Below are 22,052 nucleotides of genomic sequence, written 5' to 3' on the forward strand. Positions count from 1 at the left end.
GACCCGAGCCGAAGGCAGGGGCTTAACCTACTGAGCCACCCAGGCGCCCCTACATTTTATATTTTTAACAAATATAGTTCTGTTCTTTATTCTTACCCCGTATAATCCAGGATAAGTGGAAACTCTTATGTTACATGTAATATAATAATGAAATAAAATAGCTAAAAGAGACCTAAATTATACCACAAGATCCCATTAATCACCCATTTTTCATTTCTTAACCATAAAAGGTATTGTGCAGGTTCATCTTTTTATATAAGAATTTTATGTAAGAATATATAATTTCTGAGACTAAAAGAAGTTCTCTTCCTCCTGCTATTAATAACTCCTGTAACTACCCTCCCTGCTTCTGTTTTGGTTAGGTCTCTCTTCTCACAGGATCTCACTACGGAGGACTGATTCTGTGAAACTAGGGAGTGGGAAAGAAGAAAAGATTGAATGGCCTCCCTGTGGTTTTTCCCCCTGCTCCCTACCTTCCACTCCCCCAAATCTTACTTCTCAACCTTCCCCAGCATACACACTAAGTAAAGAAGATATAAATACTCCTGTGTCTTTTGGCTTTAACCCCAGGGCCTCATCCTGAAGGTCTCTCTTTGAGCTCAGCAAATATTCCAGAGGAACTCTTCAAAGATAACCTTTCTTTGTAAAAAGAGAAAAGAGTATCTGGGGTTTCCTCTGAAATGTAGATGAACCTCACTTTAGTTCTTTGTGTACTGAAAAGACCCACCTTTCTCACCCATTGTGGCTTTTGTCTTTCCTAGTGTTTCATGATAGGGTTGAGGGCGGGGAGGAGAAGCTGCATCCACGGAGAAAGGAGGAGTAAGGTAGTTGTGGAAAAATGTCGATGGTAGAAGGCTAGGATCTACTACCATTTACATGCTAATGAAAACCAGAAATGGCCTTTTCCCCCGTTTGATCTGATTTGAAACTTTGTGACTTTCCTTTGGTAGGTCATTTTACCCCCTGTGTTTTTCTCATTGCTGTTAGCTGTAAAAACTCTTTGAAATTCTCAAAATAAAGGAGGGTTTCTTTCAGGAGTAGGGGGATAGAGGATAAACTGTGAAACTGCATTCTGTCCATAGTGGGTCTCTTGGGGAGGAAAACCTGCCTCTGAAGTACTAGAAACATGGGAGGAAGCAGACAGGTCGAACCCTGGATTCAGGAAAATAAGGAGGTGGTTGGAGCTGCAGGATTTAGAATTATTCCAGAAGTAGACCCATCAGCAAAGTCTGGATTTCCACCTAACTTAAACCTTCTAATGAGGGTCTCAACCTCACATTCACCCATCTGTTAAGAAGACACCTTGGTTTCAAAAGCTAAGAATCAGGATTCCTACAGATAAAAAATTTGTGTTAAAGGATTTATTTTATTCATGTGATAAAAAGGAACTAGGTAGATGTTATAACCAGTTCAAAGTAAAAGTCAAAACAGCACAAATACATGTGGAAAAAAGGAATGCAAATGGAGCAGATGGAGGTTTTGTGGGGGAGGGGCAGCTAATTAAATCAATACCAGTAGGACACAGGACATAATTTGCATATCTATCAGTCATACAACTTAAAAAGAAATAAAATAGCTGAAAGACAAGGAATTAAGCTGAAATCCGATAACCTGGAAGAGAAAAGGCATACTATATAGACAATGCAATTTTCTACTGATTTCTACTCTTCTCCTTTTGTGATTTAAAAAAAAAAAATCTCAAACATTATTTATGGTTACAAAATATTGGGCTAATATTTGGCCTGAGTATGTATTTAGGTATAGCAAGAATGAATAATTTGCAACTGTAGGAGAAGATAAATAATTTTCCCTTTAACTTTATAGGTCTTGGCTGAGACCCCTCTGACCCTTATAACTAAAAGATTAAAAAAGAAAAACAAACCGAAGTTTAATAACACGTATACCTCCTATATACCCCGGGAAACTGGTAACTCCAAAATGGCCCTTGCCACCACATTAAGTACCATCTCTAGCTGAAGAAAGATTTTGGGAGTGGGCACTGGGGAGAACTTTGGGAGGTTATAGGGCAAAGTACCATAAACAAGGGTATAAATGTTATGCAGATTTTAATTCCAAGGCTTCTCTCCATTGATGAATTTCCAGAGTTTTAGTCATCCTCCACTTCCTAGTACTGAGTGGGAGACACGTTTACAAATGGAGATTTCCCTAATAAATGTAAATGTCCCTCAAAAAAAGGGCAATTTCTTCATTTTCAGAGATTTCCCTATGTTTACTGTTGTTTTTTGTTTTTGTTTTTCTTTAACTAACCAGCTCAAAATCCTTATGCCAAAAAGGCATTTTTGGGGGCAGAAGTCCTGCTGTTCTTTACCACATAAGCTCTCTTAAGTTTGCTTTGCTGAAATTTTTCATAAGGACTCTCAGATGTCTTCATGTATGTCTTCATGACCAATTACTTGCCACCAGACTTGTTCTGTGATGCCTATTAATTTGGGCAAATTTTTCCTCCCTTTCAAGGTCCCTAAAATATCCTAAGATCCTCCAAAAAAGGTTCCTTACCACCTTGGGGAACTTTGTAATTTGTTATCCTGGAGCCATGTCACTTTCCTGGAAGGATTTTGTCTACTTTTGTTCCTTAAAAGTGTCTGGTCATATCTGATTAAATAAGTACACTGTCAAATATGTCAATCTAGGTATGGCCTTTGTTGCATAACCACAGAAGAAGGACATATTGAACATGTACAAATAACTATATTGCCATGGGTATAAGAATATTCAACAAGAGTTTCTGAATTCTGTAGTGGTCATGCAGGGAGACTAATACCATTTACAAATGATACACATTTTAGTTTACAAAACACTTGTCTACTAAATTGTAGATACTTTAGGAGAAAAGGGAAAGGACTTCCTTAAATGCCAAAAAATTGAATATTGAAACAATATCAGAAGTACTCCGAACAGAAACTACATTCAGCCTTCATCAGTGCATTTAGTCCTATATAATTAATTCTTGTTTCACTGGATCATAAATTTATTTGCAGCTCAAGTAGAGTTCTGGAAATCCTGACTCAGTTCATTGGTATGGTCCTATAATTATTTATGCCATCAAAAGCCTATACCCAGGAATACCTAACAGTCCTTCTCCATGGAGCTCTGAAGGTGTCTTTCTTTGTTGAAGACAAAGTACTGTGGCCTGCAACTGATTTCGGGAGTCTTCAGGGTAGCATCAGAGTAAAACAAAAAAATTCTATCCCTAAGTGATTAAAGATTTAAGATGGCTGTAATGAACATTACTGGTAAATTTCAGAAATGAAATGTAAACATTCATAAAAAGAATGATGCAACTTAAAGTCATTCCAAAAATGTTATATACAGAATATCTGTAATCAGTATTAAAGCCTGGTTTCAAAGAAGACCATGAATGTCCATCTAACTTATAAAAATGGATGAATATTTACAGAGAAATAATAATAGTCCTGATATGTAATATACACTGAATGTGACAAACACATAGTAAGAATATACCAGAAATAGGTCAAGAAAATCAAGTAAAGTGATTCAGTAAGTCTGGGGAAGGTCCTAAACATTTGTATATTAATAAAACTCCATTGATAAGTGATATGGACTCCCAATTTACATATACTGGCCTAGAAGATATGAGATCCAAACTACAGAAGATGCAAACAAGTTGATGTTTTTAAAGATAATTGAAATTATGTCTGATAACCTGTACTAAGCAGTACCAGGGCTCTGATAAATAAAACATGGACAGTGAGGGCAGTGAGAATCTATACTTAGCACATAGCATAAATTTCTGGAATATTTATATTAATAACATTTTACTCATACAGATTTAACCTCAGGAGGGCTAAGTATCTCTTCTGACTTGATAACTCTTAGTTATAACTCAGTAGTACTGTGTCAAATAAACTAATTATTTTCGGTATCTCTCTTTCCACGAGGTTGAAAGAATACATCCTTGTGATAGTCCAGAGGCCTTCTGAGGAACCTTGAAAATAGTTTACAAAGATAATCTAAATCGTTCATTTTACATTTAGGCTATTATTTTGGGGAGGCATAAATTTTAAAAATGTAAGATTTGCACACTTAGGATAGGAATAGGATACTGAGACAAACAGTACTTGACTGCTCATTTCAAAGGGATGATAAAACTTACAAACATAAAAGGTAACATGACTGTAAAGATCCTGAGCTCTTATGGAAGTCATTAAAGACTTTATCATCATAAGGTTAGGAAGTCTTCATATAAGGTTATTCTGGTAAGCCACAGAAACTTTGAAATCTAGGCAGATTAGACAAAAAGAATAACCCTTCATGTTGTAGGTAGAGGCAGTAAATAGTGAACTAATGAAATAAGCCCACTTATACTGAGCAAGCTTTGCTAAGATTTTAATACCTTTCATAGCTCTTCATACTTTTTAGACATACTGTAAGGGAAATAAAATATATAACTTTCAGTATCCAGGTTTTTGTCCTTCACCATTCTCTTTCTCATTTTGAATATTTACTTTAGGACCTAACTGTGGGGTGACCCAACCCAATAGGGTGGCAGCTGCAGTGTGGGAGGTGTAAGAATTCACCCAAGGCAGAACAAATGGTGGGCAAGATAGCAAAGACTGGGACAAAGGGGTGGTGAGGGACCACAGTTACTGAACAGGGTGAGGGAGTGTGGAATTTTCCCCTTTTCGGTACTATTTGGAACTGTGCTGGGTTGTAATTGGTCAGTTAGGGCTTATGGCCGTTTCCAGGTGTGTGTGTCGGTTTGTGAGCCTATTTGCATTCAGCTTGGTGGTTCACTGTGGGCCTCTTTGCCTTGATCAAGTTTCCGTTGTTCACCTTGGTTGCCTGAAAGAGACCTCTATGCTAACTCTTCTCTTTTTCCGTTGGTAAACAGAAACACATCTCATTACCTTGCGTACAAAGTTCTACCTCACTGCCACTATTGCTCCTAGGAAAATTTCATATTTATTAAATCTTTTAACCAAAGTTAACTCTGATTTCATAGAGAAAACCGATCATTGAAAACTGTTACACACTAATATTTAAGTAAACTAGCAAAACTTCAACCACGTGCACTCTTTATAAACTTCTCCAAGTGGCAAAAATGAATATGTCCATTAAACCCAAAGATACAACCTCTCTATACCATATAAAAAAAAGAAGCAAAAATACATAAACTTAAATTTTGCTTAGTAATCAGTAGTTTAGTATTCTTAGAAATACTCTAAGTAATAAATATCCATTAATATCTAAGGTTGTAAGTTAACCCAAAGTCTTGGAAATTAATTTTCAAAGTGACATACTACAAAACTTAGTTACTATTAAAATTACCAGAATGAAGAATCATTTTGGATAAATACAAATTTATATTTTTTAGGATTATAAACATTAAACAGAAGTAATACTAGCTTATTTGATCAGTAAACTTACTAAGTTTAGAAAGAAAGAAAGATCTGTGCTTGGTATATTTAACACTAATAAACTAAAGAAAATATAGCTGCTTTTATTAAATCAAAATTATTAAATTTGTCTTGTTTGCCAAAGATCACCTATATTTTTGAAAGATTTATGTATTATTTATTTGAATGAAAGAGGGTGTGTGCACATGTGTAATGGAGGAGGAGCAGAGGGGTGGTGCTGAGCGCAGATCCTGATGCAGGGCTCAGTCCCACAACGCTGAGATTGCAGCCTGAGGTGAAACGGAGAGTAGGATGCTCAACCGACTGATCCACCCAAGCACCCCTTAGGTTACCTATATCTATATATATATTTTAAAGTTTTTGTTTATTCATTTACATAATCTGTGTACTCCATGTGGGGCTTGAACTCACAACCCTGACACTGAAAGTTGCAATCTCTTCTAAGTCGGCCATGTGCCCAAGATTTACCTGTGTTTTTTGTTATTTGAATTTGAATTCTGAAATGTTCCTTAGGTCTTTAATTCCTTAATAATGCTTTTTTTTTTTTTTTTTTTTTGAGTACATGAGTCCAGCAGGGGAGGTAGTGGGGTGGGCAGAAGGAGAACTAGAGAATCTCAAGCAGACTCCCCACTGAGCCTAGAGCCCACTGGAGCTCAGTCTTAGGACCGTGAGATCATGACCTGAGCTGGAATTAAGAGTCGGATGCCTAACTGACTGAGCCACCCAGGCACCCCGAGAATACCTTTTTTAACTCTAGCACATTAAGACTATTTAGAAGTTGAATTTCCTTGTTTTCTAAGAATTTTAGGAATTCTTATACAAGCACTTATTTTTTCTAGAAGCCAATCAAAACAGAGCCTCTTTAAAAGATTTTACTATCTCATTCATGAATGACATGTAAAGGTAGGAAAACATTACCCGTACATACATAATGAGAAGTAAAGACACTTCTGAATTAATAGACATGTAAACAGACCAGTATCACACAGTTTATAACTTCAGTTCTAAAATTTCAGTCATGGGTTAACAGTTAACACAGAATTATGAAGTTGACTGGTGTATACTAAAGAGCTGTTCTCCTCTCATTGAATACAAATTTTTCATTTGTTTAAACTCAAATAGACCGAAAAGACCAAAAGACTAGATTTTTCTATCTTTTCATCCTGTTTAGAGAATCGATCTCTAAAACCAATTCCCAAACTTAACAGAGAACAAAGTTAAAATTAGAAAAACAGGGAGTCAGCAAAATTCTCTTGTATTTGCCTCTTGGGGCCAAGAAAAGACATACCTGAGCTTAAAATAAGGTGCACCACTTTTGGTGAAGAAGTTTGCCAGGCTTTGGTTGGTGAATCTGTTAGATGTCTCAGTGGGACTTCCAAAATTGTGAAAAGAGTATTTTCTGGAAAAGATAAAATCATGACTCTAATAGATGTAGATTAATACATTTTTAAGAATTTAGTTTACTCTGGGGCACCTGGGTGGCTCAGTGGGTTAAAGCCTCTGCCTTCGACTCAGGTCATGATTCCAGGGTCCTGGGATCGAACCCCGCATCGGTCTCTCTGCTTTGCAGGGAGCCTGCTTCCTTCTCTCTCTCTGCCTGCCTCTCTGCCTACCTGTGATCTCTGTCTGTCGAATAAATAAATAAAATCTTAAAAAAAAAAAAAAAGAATTTAGTTTACTCATGAAATGAGGAAACCAAGCAGATGTTTATAACCAGTTCAAAGGAAAAGTCAGTAAGGCACAAATTTATATGGAGTAAAAGAGTGTTGAGATGAATTACAAATGGAGATAAAACTGGTGTTTTTTCCAGAGAGGGTGGGGAAGAGTCACCAGGCCAGACAGAGTTTATGTATCTGTTATAGTTGGTTCTTATTATTCATAGTAGTTATGATCTCTAAGGTCACCAAAAACACTAAAGAGTACTGAAGTATTGTTCCTAAGAAATATACAAAGTTAGATTCTTACGAGACTCTGATCATAAAATTTTATCAATACATACGTAACCTTTTTAAAATGTGTTTCTGGGGGCGTCTGGGTGGCTCATTGGTTAAGCCTTCAGCTCAAGTCATGATCTCAGGATCTGCTCAGCAGGGAGCCTGCTTCCCCCTCTCTCGCTGCCTGCCTCCCTGCCTACTTGTGATCTCTCTCTGTCAAATAAATAAAAATTTAAAAAAATTAAAAAAAAATGTGATTGTTCAAATGTTTAAAAACACCTTATTTAATATGTATTGTTGATTCATGAACATTGAACGCGTAGCCAGCAGCACCATAACTTAAGCCTGAATGAAGCTTATCTAACATATATATATTGGTACAACTGAGCTTTCTTGCCCTTAAGAACACTAGTAAGTGCTAGAGCACTACATCTGTGGGGCCATTTTAAACGGCAAATTCATCAACAAGAAGCACAAAAATGCCACTGTAAATAGACCACAAAAAGTACACTTGTTTACAGTATGAGATCTGAAACAAGGCACAGAGCATTACCTTGCTTGACCTCATCTGGACCACGTATGTACACTGACTCAAATTTTCATTGCTGTGTGTGTGTGTCGCTAATGACCATGGAAGCATTGTGAATATTGATTTGGGGGTTACAAGTAAATTTTAGTGAACAAATTCACAAGTACAGAATCCACAAATTATGAGGACTGTTTCAACCTATATTTTACAGGGTTTCGAAATAAAGACCATGATCAGAGAGCTGAGATCTAGTGTGCTGTAGACACTGCATAGTTCTCTGACAGCTTTTTTCTTCATCATTCCCTCTTCTTAGTCCCCAGTCCAAGGTACTAGTTGTCTTTGTGGCCAGGGAAACGTTTAGCTTGACTCCTGAACTGCTGAGCTGAGACTCCTGAGAGACAGAGATAGACATGTTGGGTGGGGAGAGGTATTTAGATTCCCAGTTGGAGGTTTGAAATAATTTATCTCATGGAGATAAGGTTATACATGGTGGTTTAGTGTATTCCTAGTGTATTGTGGGTTAAGTGGGGTTTAGAAATCCCTATGCACGGACCACACCCAAACCAATTACATCAAAATCTCTGAGAATGATTTTTGGACATTTACCACTGTTGTATAGTCGCTTTCTCTAGAAAAAATGTGTTCTCAATTTCTAATGACTGATTTTCACATGTACTTTTGGAACACAAACCAGTTTATTTTGTGGCAAATTCTGAATAATGTGGTTCCAATTACTGCTTTGGAAATAAAAAATATTGTATAGCAACTATATTATTTGACTAGATAAAATTTAAGGGGGCCATTGACTATTACATCAAAGGTTAGATTTTTTTTGAGGTGTTGCAGCTGTGGCAGGTATGGGGTGTTACTAATCTAATATTTCGGGTGCCTCACATTTTCACCTTATTTGCTTGTTTAAATAATTTTATATAATTTTCGTGGAAAGAACTGCTTTGCCAATGTATCCCAGCCCGTTATTTCTCCATAATATTTTCTAAAAGAAGATCTAAGATACTTTCAAATTAATCTGAACCTCCTCCCATGCCAAATATTAGGTACTTGGGAATTTCAAAGTAGAGGGACTTCTAAAATGAAATTCCTCAAAGACTGTCATAACTCCCCAGCACCCCCACCTCCCTTAAATTATATTTTAAAAGTTTATGCTTTGCTTTTACCTAGGCATAATATAGGTACATGGCCTGGTGAAAACCCTTAAAACCCTCCAAGTTTCCACATACCTCGCTTTGGCTTCCCAAAGTCTTTTCTATTCTGATCCTGTGCCTCTATTAGCAGTGACTGCCAGTTATGTCAGTTTGTGCCAAATTATGCAGTACTTCTCGCTTTGTACACAGATGGACAGTAGGAAAAACCATTAAACTATTCGCTTCTGAACTAATGTCAGGGTTTGAGATTAGATTATTACAGGAGAAAGACATTTTATAGGACTTGAACCAGGGTTACTAGAGGTAACATTTCACAAGCAATAAAACCACTGATGAACATTTCTCTATTTTTGCATTACTGAACCATAAATAAAATGGTTCTGTAAATAAAAGTGAATGGAATTAATTTTCTGTCTCATACATGGAATTCACAAGTTAATTGTCATGATCTGGTTTTGTTCACAAGCCTTTTGTGGGTGTTTTTTGGTCTTTGATTTTTGGGTTTTGAGATTTGGGCTCATTTTTTTTGGGCACATTTGAAAGATTACACCAAACATTCATATCTTAGGAAGTAGAATATCTCAACCACAGTCTGGAGATCAACAAAATAAATGGGCATCTTTCCAAAAAAGAAATTGAGCATGAGATATTACAGGTCACATTTTAAGTTTACCACAGTATTTGCCAGAGGTACTTCTCTGATACTAGGGCTTAAAGATCAAAATATCTTTGTGAAAGCATTCCAGTGTGTGTAACAGCAAAGGGAGTCAGCTTCTCATCATTTAGGTGCTGGTGGTTGGATTTGTGGTTAATCCGTGCCATATGGCTGCTCTCCTCAGTGGGAAGTGACAGCAGCCCTAGGAGCTTACTCCATCCCTGGGGCAGCTGCTGTGGACTCAGTTGCTTTGATCTTCTTCTGTTACACAGCTGGGAAGAGTGAAGGCTGGTTTTCAGTGTCCTAATAGAACAACACATCGGGACCACTGTCATAGACTACACCTTGATTTTGTAAAGCATTCTTCAGAGAATGCAAGTGTTTTCATTCCATGATCTCATTCAGAAACTTAAGTTTGAGGTTTTTTTTTTTTAAGTTAGTGATGAAAAGAAAATTTGTATAGAAACTTTAACATTTCACAAATAAAATTCCATTCTTAAGTTTTTACATTCTATTTCTTGCAAGTTACATTAGGTTCTTTTTAAGAACAACTTTCCCTAAGCACAATTCATGTAACTTATCCATTAAGTATGCATGTTTAATGTCCTTTTAAGTATTGTTCTTCTTATGGTTATTTTGTCTTTTTAGCTAAAGCTCACTGTTTGCACCAGTAGCCTTTATATTGCCACAGTACTACAAAAAAATAACTTGAGAAAGATTGTGGTATGAAGAATCGTTTATCCATGCATTGTAAGGTAAACACTTTAGAGAAGGATGCTTAGAAACGTGATCAGATTCTTAATAGAGTTCCCAGTCAAGAGAGCAAATGTTCATCCTAGCATTGGTCTCACATAGTAGAAAAGTTTTCTCAGCAATGGAGAGAAAATCCAAAAAGAGATTTATGTAGACTCTGAGTTGAGTTTCAGTCTCTTGTGAGTTCTCATTAGACTTCCTCATACCCCTTTCCTTTTACTTAGAATTAGCATATTTTTTGCTTATGCAGCTTTGGGAACATAGTTGTTTCCCACGGAAAAATGTGAGGAAAAGAGATTTTTTCCCCCTATACATCCTTACAATCATGGGTGGCTGTGGTAGAGCAATAATATAGAAATGGATACTGTTAGCAAGTGCTGGTTTCTTCTTTGTGTGTTTTTGTTTTCCCAAGGTGCCTTGCCCATCCACATTCCAGTCCCTATAATGATACTTCTATTTATTGTTGTTATCACCATCAATAGAACTATAATCTGGCTCATGATTCCCAAGAGCCAGGTCACTCCTTTGTTACCAGGAGAAAACCCAAACCAGTTGTTCTTTTATGTGTACAAAATCCCAGTCTTCTCACATTGCAGTGACCCTGACAGCATTTTGAGACTCCATCAACAAAACATAATAGAGCTATGTCTACATTCTGACATAATTTTTTTTTTCTCCCTGGTGACTGAAAAACAGATTAACGACATAAATGAGACCGTGATTATCAGTATGTGTTCGTGTATAATACCAATTCCTAAATATGTCCAAGTACTTTCTCATTTCTTCTTCAGTTCCTCTGATAATGTCTTTTATTGGACTGGAGTGTGTGTGTTGGGAAGGAAGCAGGGGTAGAGAGGGAACATAGCTTCTCTGACCCATCATTTGGCGAGAAGAGTTCATGGAGGCGTGGGATAACTTGCCAACAATCATTGTAACTAGACAAAGAACCTACTACACTAGAAACCTTTCCTTTCTCCACAAGTGGGGTGGGGGGTGGATGGACATATGGCAGATATAGACTTACTTTCCAGGCTTTCTTGGAACAGTCTTTTCAATACATTTATAAAAATAAAGGGTGGGGGGAGTTACAAAATCACAAAGATTGAAAGAAGTTGGGTGAAATAGATAAAAACTGCAGTTACAAAATGCTTTTAAAGAAATGCAGTTTTATTTATGAGGTGGTTAGGTACATAGCTTTAAAGTCAACCTCGGTTAAAAACCCTGACTTTGCCACTCTGCCATGCGGCTTTAGGCTGCTTATTTATCTTCTCTGTGCTTTATTTTTCCTAAATAATTAAATATAAAATTGGAACATATATAATGCCTACTTCATAAGCCAAGCAACCTATGATCTCAGTTTTAAAATTCTATAAAAATACATGTAAAGCACTTAGCAGAGGACATAGAACATGCCTCAAACTCTCTTCTCAGACATCCACATGGCTCACTCTGATCTCCTTCAGATCTTTAGGCAAATGTGACCTTCTCAAGAAGCAAGGTCTTCCCTGTGTGCCCTAAAATGTTTTTCTTTAGTTCTCATTACCGTAAAATATGTATTTAATCATAGGTATTACTGTATTAGCACCTAATATACCATGCATTTACTTGCCAGTTTCTGCTAACCTCAAGAAATTTGGGATTATTCACTGCTATTATCTCTGGTTTCTCAACAGTCCTTCACACAGAATATGTAATCAATAATATTTATTAAATGAATAGTAAATGCTCAGTAAATATTGCTGTACCTCCTTTATTGAATTATTTTTTATAATTAACAGCATCATTTGCTGGTTAATGTAGGAAGTGCTTGAAAAGTTTATGTTAAAGTTACCATGTTCATTTCACGGTATTAGTTTGCTTACCAGAATTCCTTTCTGTGGTTAATTCAAAATTACTGTGTTTCAGTGTGATGGCAATTTTATTTCCATTAATGCTTCACCTCATATAGAAGATGTGTTACTAGACAGTTACAAATCAGATTTGAGACAGAAAGAATATCTTGCTTATGCTGTAAACCACAAGAAACACAGTATTAATTAAGGCAGAGGCTCCAGAATCAGATTCTTTGTTTAAATCCTGAGTCTGTCCTTTCCTAGGTGAGTGAGCTTGTGCTAGTTACCTAATCACTGTGCCTCAGTTTTCTCAGTTACATAAAGGAAATATTAATTCATATAAAAGTTTTAGAAAAGTACATTTTTCATGGAACTCAATAAATGATTGTTAAGTGTCAGGTGTTTTCTAAGCAATTCACATGAACAAGTTTGTTTAATCCTGACAATTTATGAAGTAGGTACCATTCTTAGGCCAGTTAGTAACATTTTTGAAATGCAAATAGTCACTTGTTAATGTACTTACAAGTTCAGGTCCTCTTAAAGTAAGACCCAGCTTTCTGGGTTTTTTTCTGTTTTAATGGATTAGAAAGTACTCAAAACTTTATTCTGTGAAAGTAAGGTTATGTTTAAGCAAGTAAATTGAATCAATATTTTTGCTCCTGGATTCTGATGTTTTGTTTGTATTTTTAAACGATTTGTTTCATTTGCTTTCCTGCTTCTCAGTTTCCTTACAGCACATGGACTTTCTTTGAAGATGGAGTTCTAGCAATGGAATTATTAATTATTTCCTCTTTTGGACACTAAAATAAGCAGTAGTAGCAGTATACTTTGATGACTTGATTTTTACAGGCTTCACTTTTGTGGCAAAATTACATTCTAAGGGGCTACTGAAACATAAGCTTTTGTGGCAGCAAATATTATACCCACCAAGAGGCACTAGAACTCATAACAACTCACAAGATGAAAAAGTTTACTTAATGAGAGACAGAATAGTTCAGACATTTTATACATGACTGCATGATTCAGCAGCCATGGATCAAATGTTTCAAGATTAATTATTTGAAGAAAGTCCTTAGAATGATAAATTAGAGGGATAGAAAATGAATCCTATGAAGAAAAGTGAAAGTTACAGAGGTTGCTTGGACTAGGAACAGAACAATGACTTAATCAGATCTTCAAGTAGGAGGATGTTCCAGGTTGTTCTCCATACCTTGAACTGAGGAACTGGACTTAAAGCAGAAGACGTGGCCATGAATAAACCCAATTTTCAAAATTACAAAACACTGAGAAGGGCTTTGGAGAGAAGATACAAAGACTCTCAGAAGCAGACAGTTCACACCGCCACTAGTTCTCACCCCTCTCTGCATAAAAATATCCTAGATCAGTAGTTAAAGTACAGATTGCCAAGCTCCTGCCAGAAATTAGCAATGAAACTTTGGTCAGACCAAAGAATCTGCATTGTTACCTACTACTTCCATGGGATTCTAAATAGATAGCCCTTTAAGCAAATGCTGAAAAGGTTTTTTAATTTAATCAGTGGCCTGTCAAAGCCCAGAGAGCTGAACCAAATAATCTTTAGGTCTACTCCGACTCTGTCATTTATACAGGTAACTGTGTACATAGATATGTTCACATAAACATGTTTGCTTTTCTGTATTGCTTTGAGTGAGATCCCAAATTGTTGTGAAGGCATGAGCTTTTAGGAAACAGGTTATACTGCTCAGTGTTCCCACTGCAGTTATTAAAGAAGACACATATTAAACCACATAGAGAAATAGAAAATTTTACATGAATATGTAACCATCAGTAATTGAATAAGGAATATTGAGCAAGGAGAAGTCACATCATGGGTTACACTTTGGAGATCAGTAAATCATCTTCAGGCAATATTTTGGGCTGCCTTGTCACAAAGGATTATAAGGGAAAATATTACTAAGTATTTATATTTCGATGTGCTGACATGTACTCCTCATGATAAGTGAACATTAAATTTATGAAAGCTTCTGCTTGCTGTGCTCTTGAGGTATCCTCTTTAATTCTGTTTCTGTGGGTTTGTTTTTGTTTTCTAGGGTGGAGCTATGACATTGAAGAGAGGAAGGTTCCAAAACCCAAGTCCAAGTCTTACGGTGCAAATTTTTCTTGGAACAAAAGAACAAGAGTATCCACAAAATAGGTTGGCACTGACTGTATCTGTGCTTGACTGTGAATAAAGTCAGCTGTGCAGTATTTATAGTCTATGTATAATACAGCTCTTAATCTCCTAATAAATTTGACCTTTAACCACACATCTACACTTTGTGGGGCCTATTTTAAATGTATTTTGATGTCTCAAAGTGAACATGTTTCAGTTTCCTGTTTACAGAGATTGGAGGTGATCATACCTCTAGGAAATACCAGTACTTAAAATTTATTAAAAGGAATGCTTGAAATCAGCTGCAACATTGAAGTTTTATACTTGGTTCTTTATAGCCATTCTCAAGTTAATAGTTTTTATGAATTACCAGCAGTCATTATTATAATGCTGTCTTAGAATTTCTGTTTTATCTGAGGTTAGAGAAATTCAAGATTACAATGCGATCTAATAAACCCAAATCTCTTTATTATTGAGCTTTTCTTAATTTTGGGAGGGTTGCAGAGGACGAGGGAGAGAGAAAATCTTAAGCAAGCTTCACACCCAGCCCAACTTGGGGCTCGATCTCACAACCCTGAGATCATGACCTGAGCTGAAATCAAGAGTCAGATGCTTAACTAATTGAGTCACCTAGGCGCCTCTGAGATTCTCTTCTTTAATTAGAACCTTATATTCTCTGACTTTGAGTCTGAATCTGAATGAATTGTGTTCCATACTAAACTCTGCCCAGAAATTCACATTCATGATTATGGATGGTTCAGATGAAGATTTTATATTCTTATGAATTGAAAGACTCAAAGAAAATAATCGGTTCATTATTAGAGATCTTTTTATAGTCACTGTTGTTTTTGTAAAATAGACATAGGTACATGTTCTTGTTATGTCTTAATCACTTAGGTCATCCAGTATGAGTTATCAAGCACATACTCCTGGTAAGCCTCTTCAGTAATCATTCTGTATGCTAATCTTCATCAGAATTCTGTTAGGTAGGCACTATTATTCCCCCATTTTGCAGAGGCATAAATCAAGCCTTAATAGGACTAAATAACCTCAAAATCACACAGATCCTAAGTGTCAAAGCTGGTACTTGAACCCCTATCTGTCTTCACATCCCATACTTTTAATTACTTTAGTTATAGAAAGATAGGATTGATGGCAGATGATTTCTCTGAATTGCTAATAAATTCTTTGTTACAAAAGTTATATACTAATTATGTACTTTCTCACAATTATATTTCATAAAAACACTAATAGCACATTGACGTAGTGCAACAAAGAAAACACATCAGAGTATAAATTTGTATAATACTCTTTTGAAGAGCAAGCTCTTCTCAAAAATATTAACTATGTATTCCATTTAATTCTAAAAATCCTCATCCTGACAAATAGACCATAGATATACACAGAGGTGAATGTAAAAAGATATTACAGAGGGGTTTCTAATAGCTGATAAGTTGAAACTATCTAAATGTTTATTAAAGGAGGAATGGAGTTAAATGGAGTATTAATAGCTATTATAGAGAACAGGAAATATCTGTGAGCGGTTTGGAACAATGTTCAATATATACTGCTAAGTAGAAAAATACAGGAATAGTAGATAACATCTGGGGGTGAGGTGTGGCAGCAGGTGTTTAATACATATGTGCACCTAGAATATTTTGGGCAAGATATGTAAGAAACTAGTAAGATGATTTTACCACTGATTGTGGGCGGGGGAGAATCTTGGATCTTTGAACTTTTTTATTTTTAAAAATTTTATTTATTTATTTGACAGCCCAAGCAGGGGAGTCACAGGGAGCCTGATGCAGGGCTTGATCCCAGGACCCTGGGATGCTCAACCACCTAAGCCACCCAGGCACACCTTTGAACTTTTTTTTTTAAGATTTTATTTATTTGAGAGTGTGAGGGGACGGAGTTGGGGGAGAGGGTTGGAAAGGGGGAGGGGCAGAGGGAGAGGAAGAAGTGGACTCTCCACTGAGCAGGGAGTCTGACCCGGGTCTTGATGGCAGGACCCTGAGATCAGGACCTGAGTAGGAAGCAGGCACTTCACCAACTAAGCCACCCAGGCACCCTGGGTCTTTCAACTTTTAATACAGTGTTTGAATATATTACTATAAGGGTGTATTATCTGTGTAATTGAATATACATAACTATAAAATCTATACACAATTTATATCTTGCTTGAAATTATACATAATACTTTTTAAGTTACTACTTTATTAGAATTTTATTTCAAATAAACTGCAAAATGTTAAAATACAGCTATTAAGAAATTCCACAGATACTTCAGTAGTGTAAGTTTAAATTTCACTTAAAAGAAACCTGTTTGGGGGCGCCTGGGTGGCTCAGAGGGTTAAGTCTCTGCCTTCAGCTCAGGTCATGATCTCAGGGTCCTGGGATCGAGCCCCGCATAGGGCTCTCTGCTCAGCAGAGAGCCTGCTCCCCGCCCTTTCTCTGCCTGCCTCTCTGCCTACGTGTGCTCTCTCTGTCAAATAAATAAAATATTTTTAAAAAAAGAAAAAAAGAACCTGTTTGTATCACATACAGTAAGGCAACACGAGCAAGTTTTCTTCCAAAAGAGACTGTTTCATCTTCACTTTGGTTTGTAATACAACATAGCACTAGAACTAGAACTAGCTTCCTAGGCAACCTCATGCATTGGCTGAAAAAGTCAGTATTGTTCTTTTGTACTATCTGGTCCTAATTTGCATAATAAATCAGTGCACCTCTGTTTCTAGGTTGTTTCCATCTTTCTCATTACTCTATAGGTGCTGCCAATGGAGTGACTTTTATGTTCATATTTAGTATAATTTCTAATTAATTTCTGTAAGACTAGCATCATTTATTGTTTTTGAAATTTTTTCCTTTTGGGGTACGTATGACAAATCTGAAAAGAAAGAATAACCTAGATGTCTCTTATTTTTATAACCTATGTTTTGATGCTAAGGGATCCTGTATGTAAAAGACAATTACCAAAACACAGTCTACAAGTAGACTAAAGTGTACTGTCAACACAAATTTGTTTTACTTTTTTCCACTATTTTAAAAAATTTGGGTGCTATCATTTTGATTGTGGATCTCAAGTTATTGCCTTTATTGACTGAACCTGAACCCGAGTTACTTAGTTTTCGATTATAAACTGTAGTGACAAAAAGGTGATCTGTTCATTAACAGAAGTTTTTACTGTGCTATATACTATGTTATATACTACATTACACCCTGGGGTTACAGTGGAACAAGACTGGAAAATCTCTGCTCTCATGTTTCTTGTAGACCTAAAGTGGGAGCTTATATTCTACCAGCAATTGCTAGTCATTTTGTATGAGTAAAGAAGATTGATTTAGGCTACTTGGGCTTGAATTCTGGTTCAACCACTTACTAACTTAGTGATCCTTATAAAGTTAATTAAATTTCTCCAAATCTTAATTTCTTCATCTCCAAAATGGAGGTATTTACCTAATGGGATAGGTGCACATCAAATGGTATAATCAGAATAACTGCTTGCTGAGCACTTACTTTGTCATGTAGGGGAAACTGCAACACATTGTGTAGAAATTCTGTCTCTTGTAGAAAGACATCTTTGAGGACTCCTGTCCTATGAGACTGGTCTCATAGAACTCACCTACAGGACAATTTGGTGCTAAGCATATATCACTTTGTATTTTAAACTATGTTTTAGAATTCTTTCTTTAAAATATTTGTACTCTAGAGGCGCCTGGTTGGCTCAGTTGGTTGAGTGTCCAGCTCTTGATTTCGGCTCAGATCATGATCTCTGGGTTATGAGATTAAGCCCCGAGTGAGGCTCCACGCTCTGTATGGAGTCTGCTTGAGATGCTTCCGCCACCCCTGCTCCTCTCCCGGCTCTCTCTCTCAAAATCTAATAAAATATTTGTACTCTGATTACAGAAGTGTTGCAGAAATACTTAATCTACGTAGAAGTCTTAAAGTTGAATATAATCACAAATTCCTCCTATCTCAAGACAACCACAGTTAGTATGTTTCTAGTACTGTTTTTCTATTCCCTATATATACATACGTTGCTTTTATAAAACAAATTATAATAATACTGTACATACGTTTTTTAAAAGGAAATTGAATTGTATCACTTTCTAACTGAGTAGGTTTTCCCATGACATTTTTCTATAACAGGATATTTAATGGTCAATTTAACTTTTTTTTTTGAACATTCAGATTTTTCGCTTTTATATTTTTACAGATAGAACTTATCTCTTCAGCCATACTGTAAATGAGAAGAGTAGAAGAGTAAGAATTATAGCTTCTTTCTCAGTGTCTTACGCAAAGGCTCATTCATGGGAAAACTCAATAAACAATGCTTAGTTTGATTACAAACCAAAGCTCTCTTTTGGTTTTCAGTTACTATGTCTTTGAAATTGTTAGTGGTTATTTACTGGAACTCAGGTCTAGCTGCTTGAGTCAATGATGTTTACACTCAACTAAAAATTGCAGCAAGCACTAAAGAGTTACCACTTTTAAAGATTTTAGGTAATCTTTATACCCAACATGGGGCTCACACCCACAACCTTGATATCAAGAATTGCATGCTTCACCAGCTAAGCCAGGCAAATGCCTCTGGAGAGTTATTTTTAAATGTTATTTTTCTTTAAATTTTAGGAGTCAGGTTTTTTGTTTTTTTTTTTAAAGATTTTATTTATTTATTTGACAGACAGAGATCACAAGTAGGCAGAGAGGCAGGCAGAGAGAGAGAGAGAGGAGGAAGCAGGCTCCCCACTGAGCAGAGAGCCCGACGCGGGGCCCGATCCCAGGACCCTGGGATCATGACCTGAGCCTAAGGCAGAGGCTTTAACCCACTGAGCCACCCAGGCGCCCAGGTTTTTGTTTTTTTTTAAACAGTCTTGTGTTTCATCCTAAATAATCTCCCATAAATTTCAAAAATTGGGAAAAAGTTAATTATATATTACATTGGATTTCTTTGAAAGATAAATAGGAAATCTATATGGATAATGAAAATTAAATCCCAAAATAGAAAAAAAAAGATTAGATTCTAAATTGTGATCTAATGATCACCCAGAAATATAGAAATAATTACATCTGTGCTTTGGTCCTAGTTGGTCTAGATTTAGGCAGAGAAAACTGAATGCTGGAATTTGACAATTCTGGGAACCTGATGAAAAGCTTCACTGTCTCCAGTTACCAATTTAACAAAAAGAATCCAGATTTCATTATGGTAGGAAGCACATCATGCTGATTTTGAGAATAAAGTTTGCCAACAAAGATATGTGATACTAATGTATTATAACTTAATAGGTTTTCTCCTTAATCTAAAGGTCACTGGTAATATTTTTAAAGTCCTTCTCACTAGAATTTTCCCTAAATTTTTATTATTAAAACAATAAAAGTTGAAAATAAACATTCATATACCCTTCTCTTAAATATACTAGTGAACATTTTGTCACAAGTGTTTTCCTTTCCTTCTTGCACATAACTTTCATATAGAAGTAAGGTGCATACATCATGATGTCATCTCTAAATACTTTGGGGTATGTCTCTCTTGAAAAAAGACATCATTCGTGGGGCACCTGGGTGGCTCTGTCAGTTAAGCATCTGCCTTTGGCTCAGGTTATGATCCCAGGGTCCTGGGGTGGAGCCCCACATCAGGCTCCTTGCTCTGCGGGGGGGCCTGCTCCTCCCTCTCCCTCTGCCTGCTGCTCTCCCTGCTTGTGCTGTGTCAAATGAATAAAATCTTTAAAAGAAAAAAAAAAAAAAAGGACATCATTCTTCTATTTACCACAATAACATTATCACAATAAAAAAAATTGATCACTGGTACAGTTTAATATTCAGATGTTTGTGAAATTGCTACGATATTGTTCTTTGCCCTGATTTTCTTAAAATCCAGGGCCCACTCAGTAATCCTGCATTGAATTTAGTCTCCTTTAATTTTGAACAGTTCACCTGCTGTTTTGTTTCTTACATGACATTGGGCAATTTTGAAGAATCCAGGCTAGTCATTTCATACAGTGTTTCACAATTTGGATTTCTCTCATTTTTTCCTCATGGTGAGATTCAGGTTAAACATTTTGGTAGCAATCCAAAGAATACTAAAACAATTTGGTGAAACTGCTGGAAAACAGAATTGATGCAATTTCAAATATCAACCCATAAATTACATCCTAACCAAAAGAGATAAAAGGAATCTTATGATGGAGAATTCTGATATGTGCCACTTGAACCAAGTAATCAGTAACCGAACACTAACCAGTAATTAGTGATTTTATATTCTCAATCACTTCTGGAAGCACATAAGATCACTGTCCAACACACACACACACACACACACACACACACACCACCATCGTCATCTTGATGATAACTTCCTATTTCATTCTTGTAGCTCAGAGTTCTTCCTCTGCACCCTGCACCCCACTTCATGTTTTATGAGCCTTCTCTCACAGTGCGAATCCTTGTACCTAACATCAGTGCATTATTCATTCTGTCCTACAATACACACAGAATTGGTTTAAAATCTCTAATGTATCAGTAGCAAACTGCAAGATTAAGTTTCTTCACAATTCTTGTCTTTCAGAAAGAAATTACAGAGAAGATAGAGTATTGTGGTCCACGTTACTTGAATTCATTCTTACATTGTCGGTTTTCAAGTAGATTAGGTTTCTTTGTTGCTTAGTATTCATCTGTGATTTTTTTTTTCTTGTTGCTTTTTTTTTTTTTTAAGATTTTATTTATTTGAGAGAGAGCATGAGCAGGGGGAAGGAAGCAGAGGGAAAAGAGTCTCCCTGCTGAGCAGGAACCCCCCCCCCATGCTGGGCTCCATCCCAAGATCCTCAGATTATGACCTGAGCTGAAGGCAGACGCATAAGTGACTGAGCCACCCAGGCTCTCCTGTTGATTTCTTTTTTGAATATGTAAAATTTCTGGCTCAGAAGTCAAAATTGTAGGAGAACCTGGGTGGTGCAGTTTGTTAAGCATATGACTCTTGGTTTCTGCTTAGGTCCTGATCTCAGGGTTGTTAGGTTGAGTCCAACATCAGCTCCATGCTTAGTGCAGAGTCTGCCTGACTCTGTCTCCCTCCCTCTCTGCCTGCCTCCCACCCACCCCCGCCCCACATCAAATAAATAAATCTTTAAAAAAAAAAAAAAAGGCAAATTGTATTAAGAAGTTGTACTTAGTCTGAGGAGTCCCATTCTTACCTACTCCATGCAATTTAACCAATTTTATTATTTTCTGATTTATCCTTCCCACATTTCATTTTGCAAAAGTGAATATATTTGTATTCATATTTTTACTTTCTTATACAAAAGGAAGCATACTATATGTACTCTTTTGTATTATAGTACATACTATATGTACTGTACCTTAGAAAGTACTCCATTACGTTCTGTACTTAAAATAAGTACATTTTAATATATGTAAATTTACCTCAATAAAGTTGATTTAGACATGAAAACAAACATCAGTGTCATGTCAAAGCAGCACTTTGTGAGGTTCGTGATCTGTGAGCATTTGATATAATCAACCATATATACAAGGTTTTTGATACTTGAGAAATTGTCTTGTCAGAATCCAAATACAGAATAGCCCAAATACAGATTTTCCATTCCTGTAGTCACTTGTCCATAAGGATGGTCCATGTGGAACAAAGTAAAGAGGAGAAATGCT

At 36.4% G+C, this 22,052-nt stretch overlaps 1 protein-coding gene across 2 annotated transcripts in view; it reads left to right on the forward strand.

Moving 5' to 3' along the window:
- Positions 1-18,659, forward strand: part of NDUFS4 (NADH:ubiquinone oxidoreductase subunit S4) — a 110,953-nt gene extending 92,294 nt beyond the window's left edge. Inside the window, exons 5-6 of one of the 2 annotated variants that reach the window (XM_032851463.1) lie at positions 14,335-14,438; positions 18,613-18,659. In XM_032851463.1, coding sequence (XP_032707354.1) covers positions 14,335-14,438 — 104 coding nt within the window. In that variant the 3' untranslated portion in view covers positions 18,613-18,659. Of the gene's footprint in view, positions 1-14,334; positions 14,557-18,612 lie in introns of those variants that run through there. The other variant, XM_032851462.1, reaches the window with a different exon arrangement.
- Positions 18,660-22,052: the final 3,393 nt, after the last annotated feature.

Source organism: Lontra canadensis, unplaced genomic scaffold, assembly GCF_010015895.1.
Source record: "Lontra canadensis isolate GAN:19392208 unplaced genomic scaffold, GSC_riverotter_1.0 scaffold5, whole genome shotgun sequence".
In the NCBI taxonomy this organism is placed as follows: Eukaryota; Metazoa; Chordata; class Mammalia; order Carnivora; family Mustelidae; genus Lontra; species Lontra canadensis.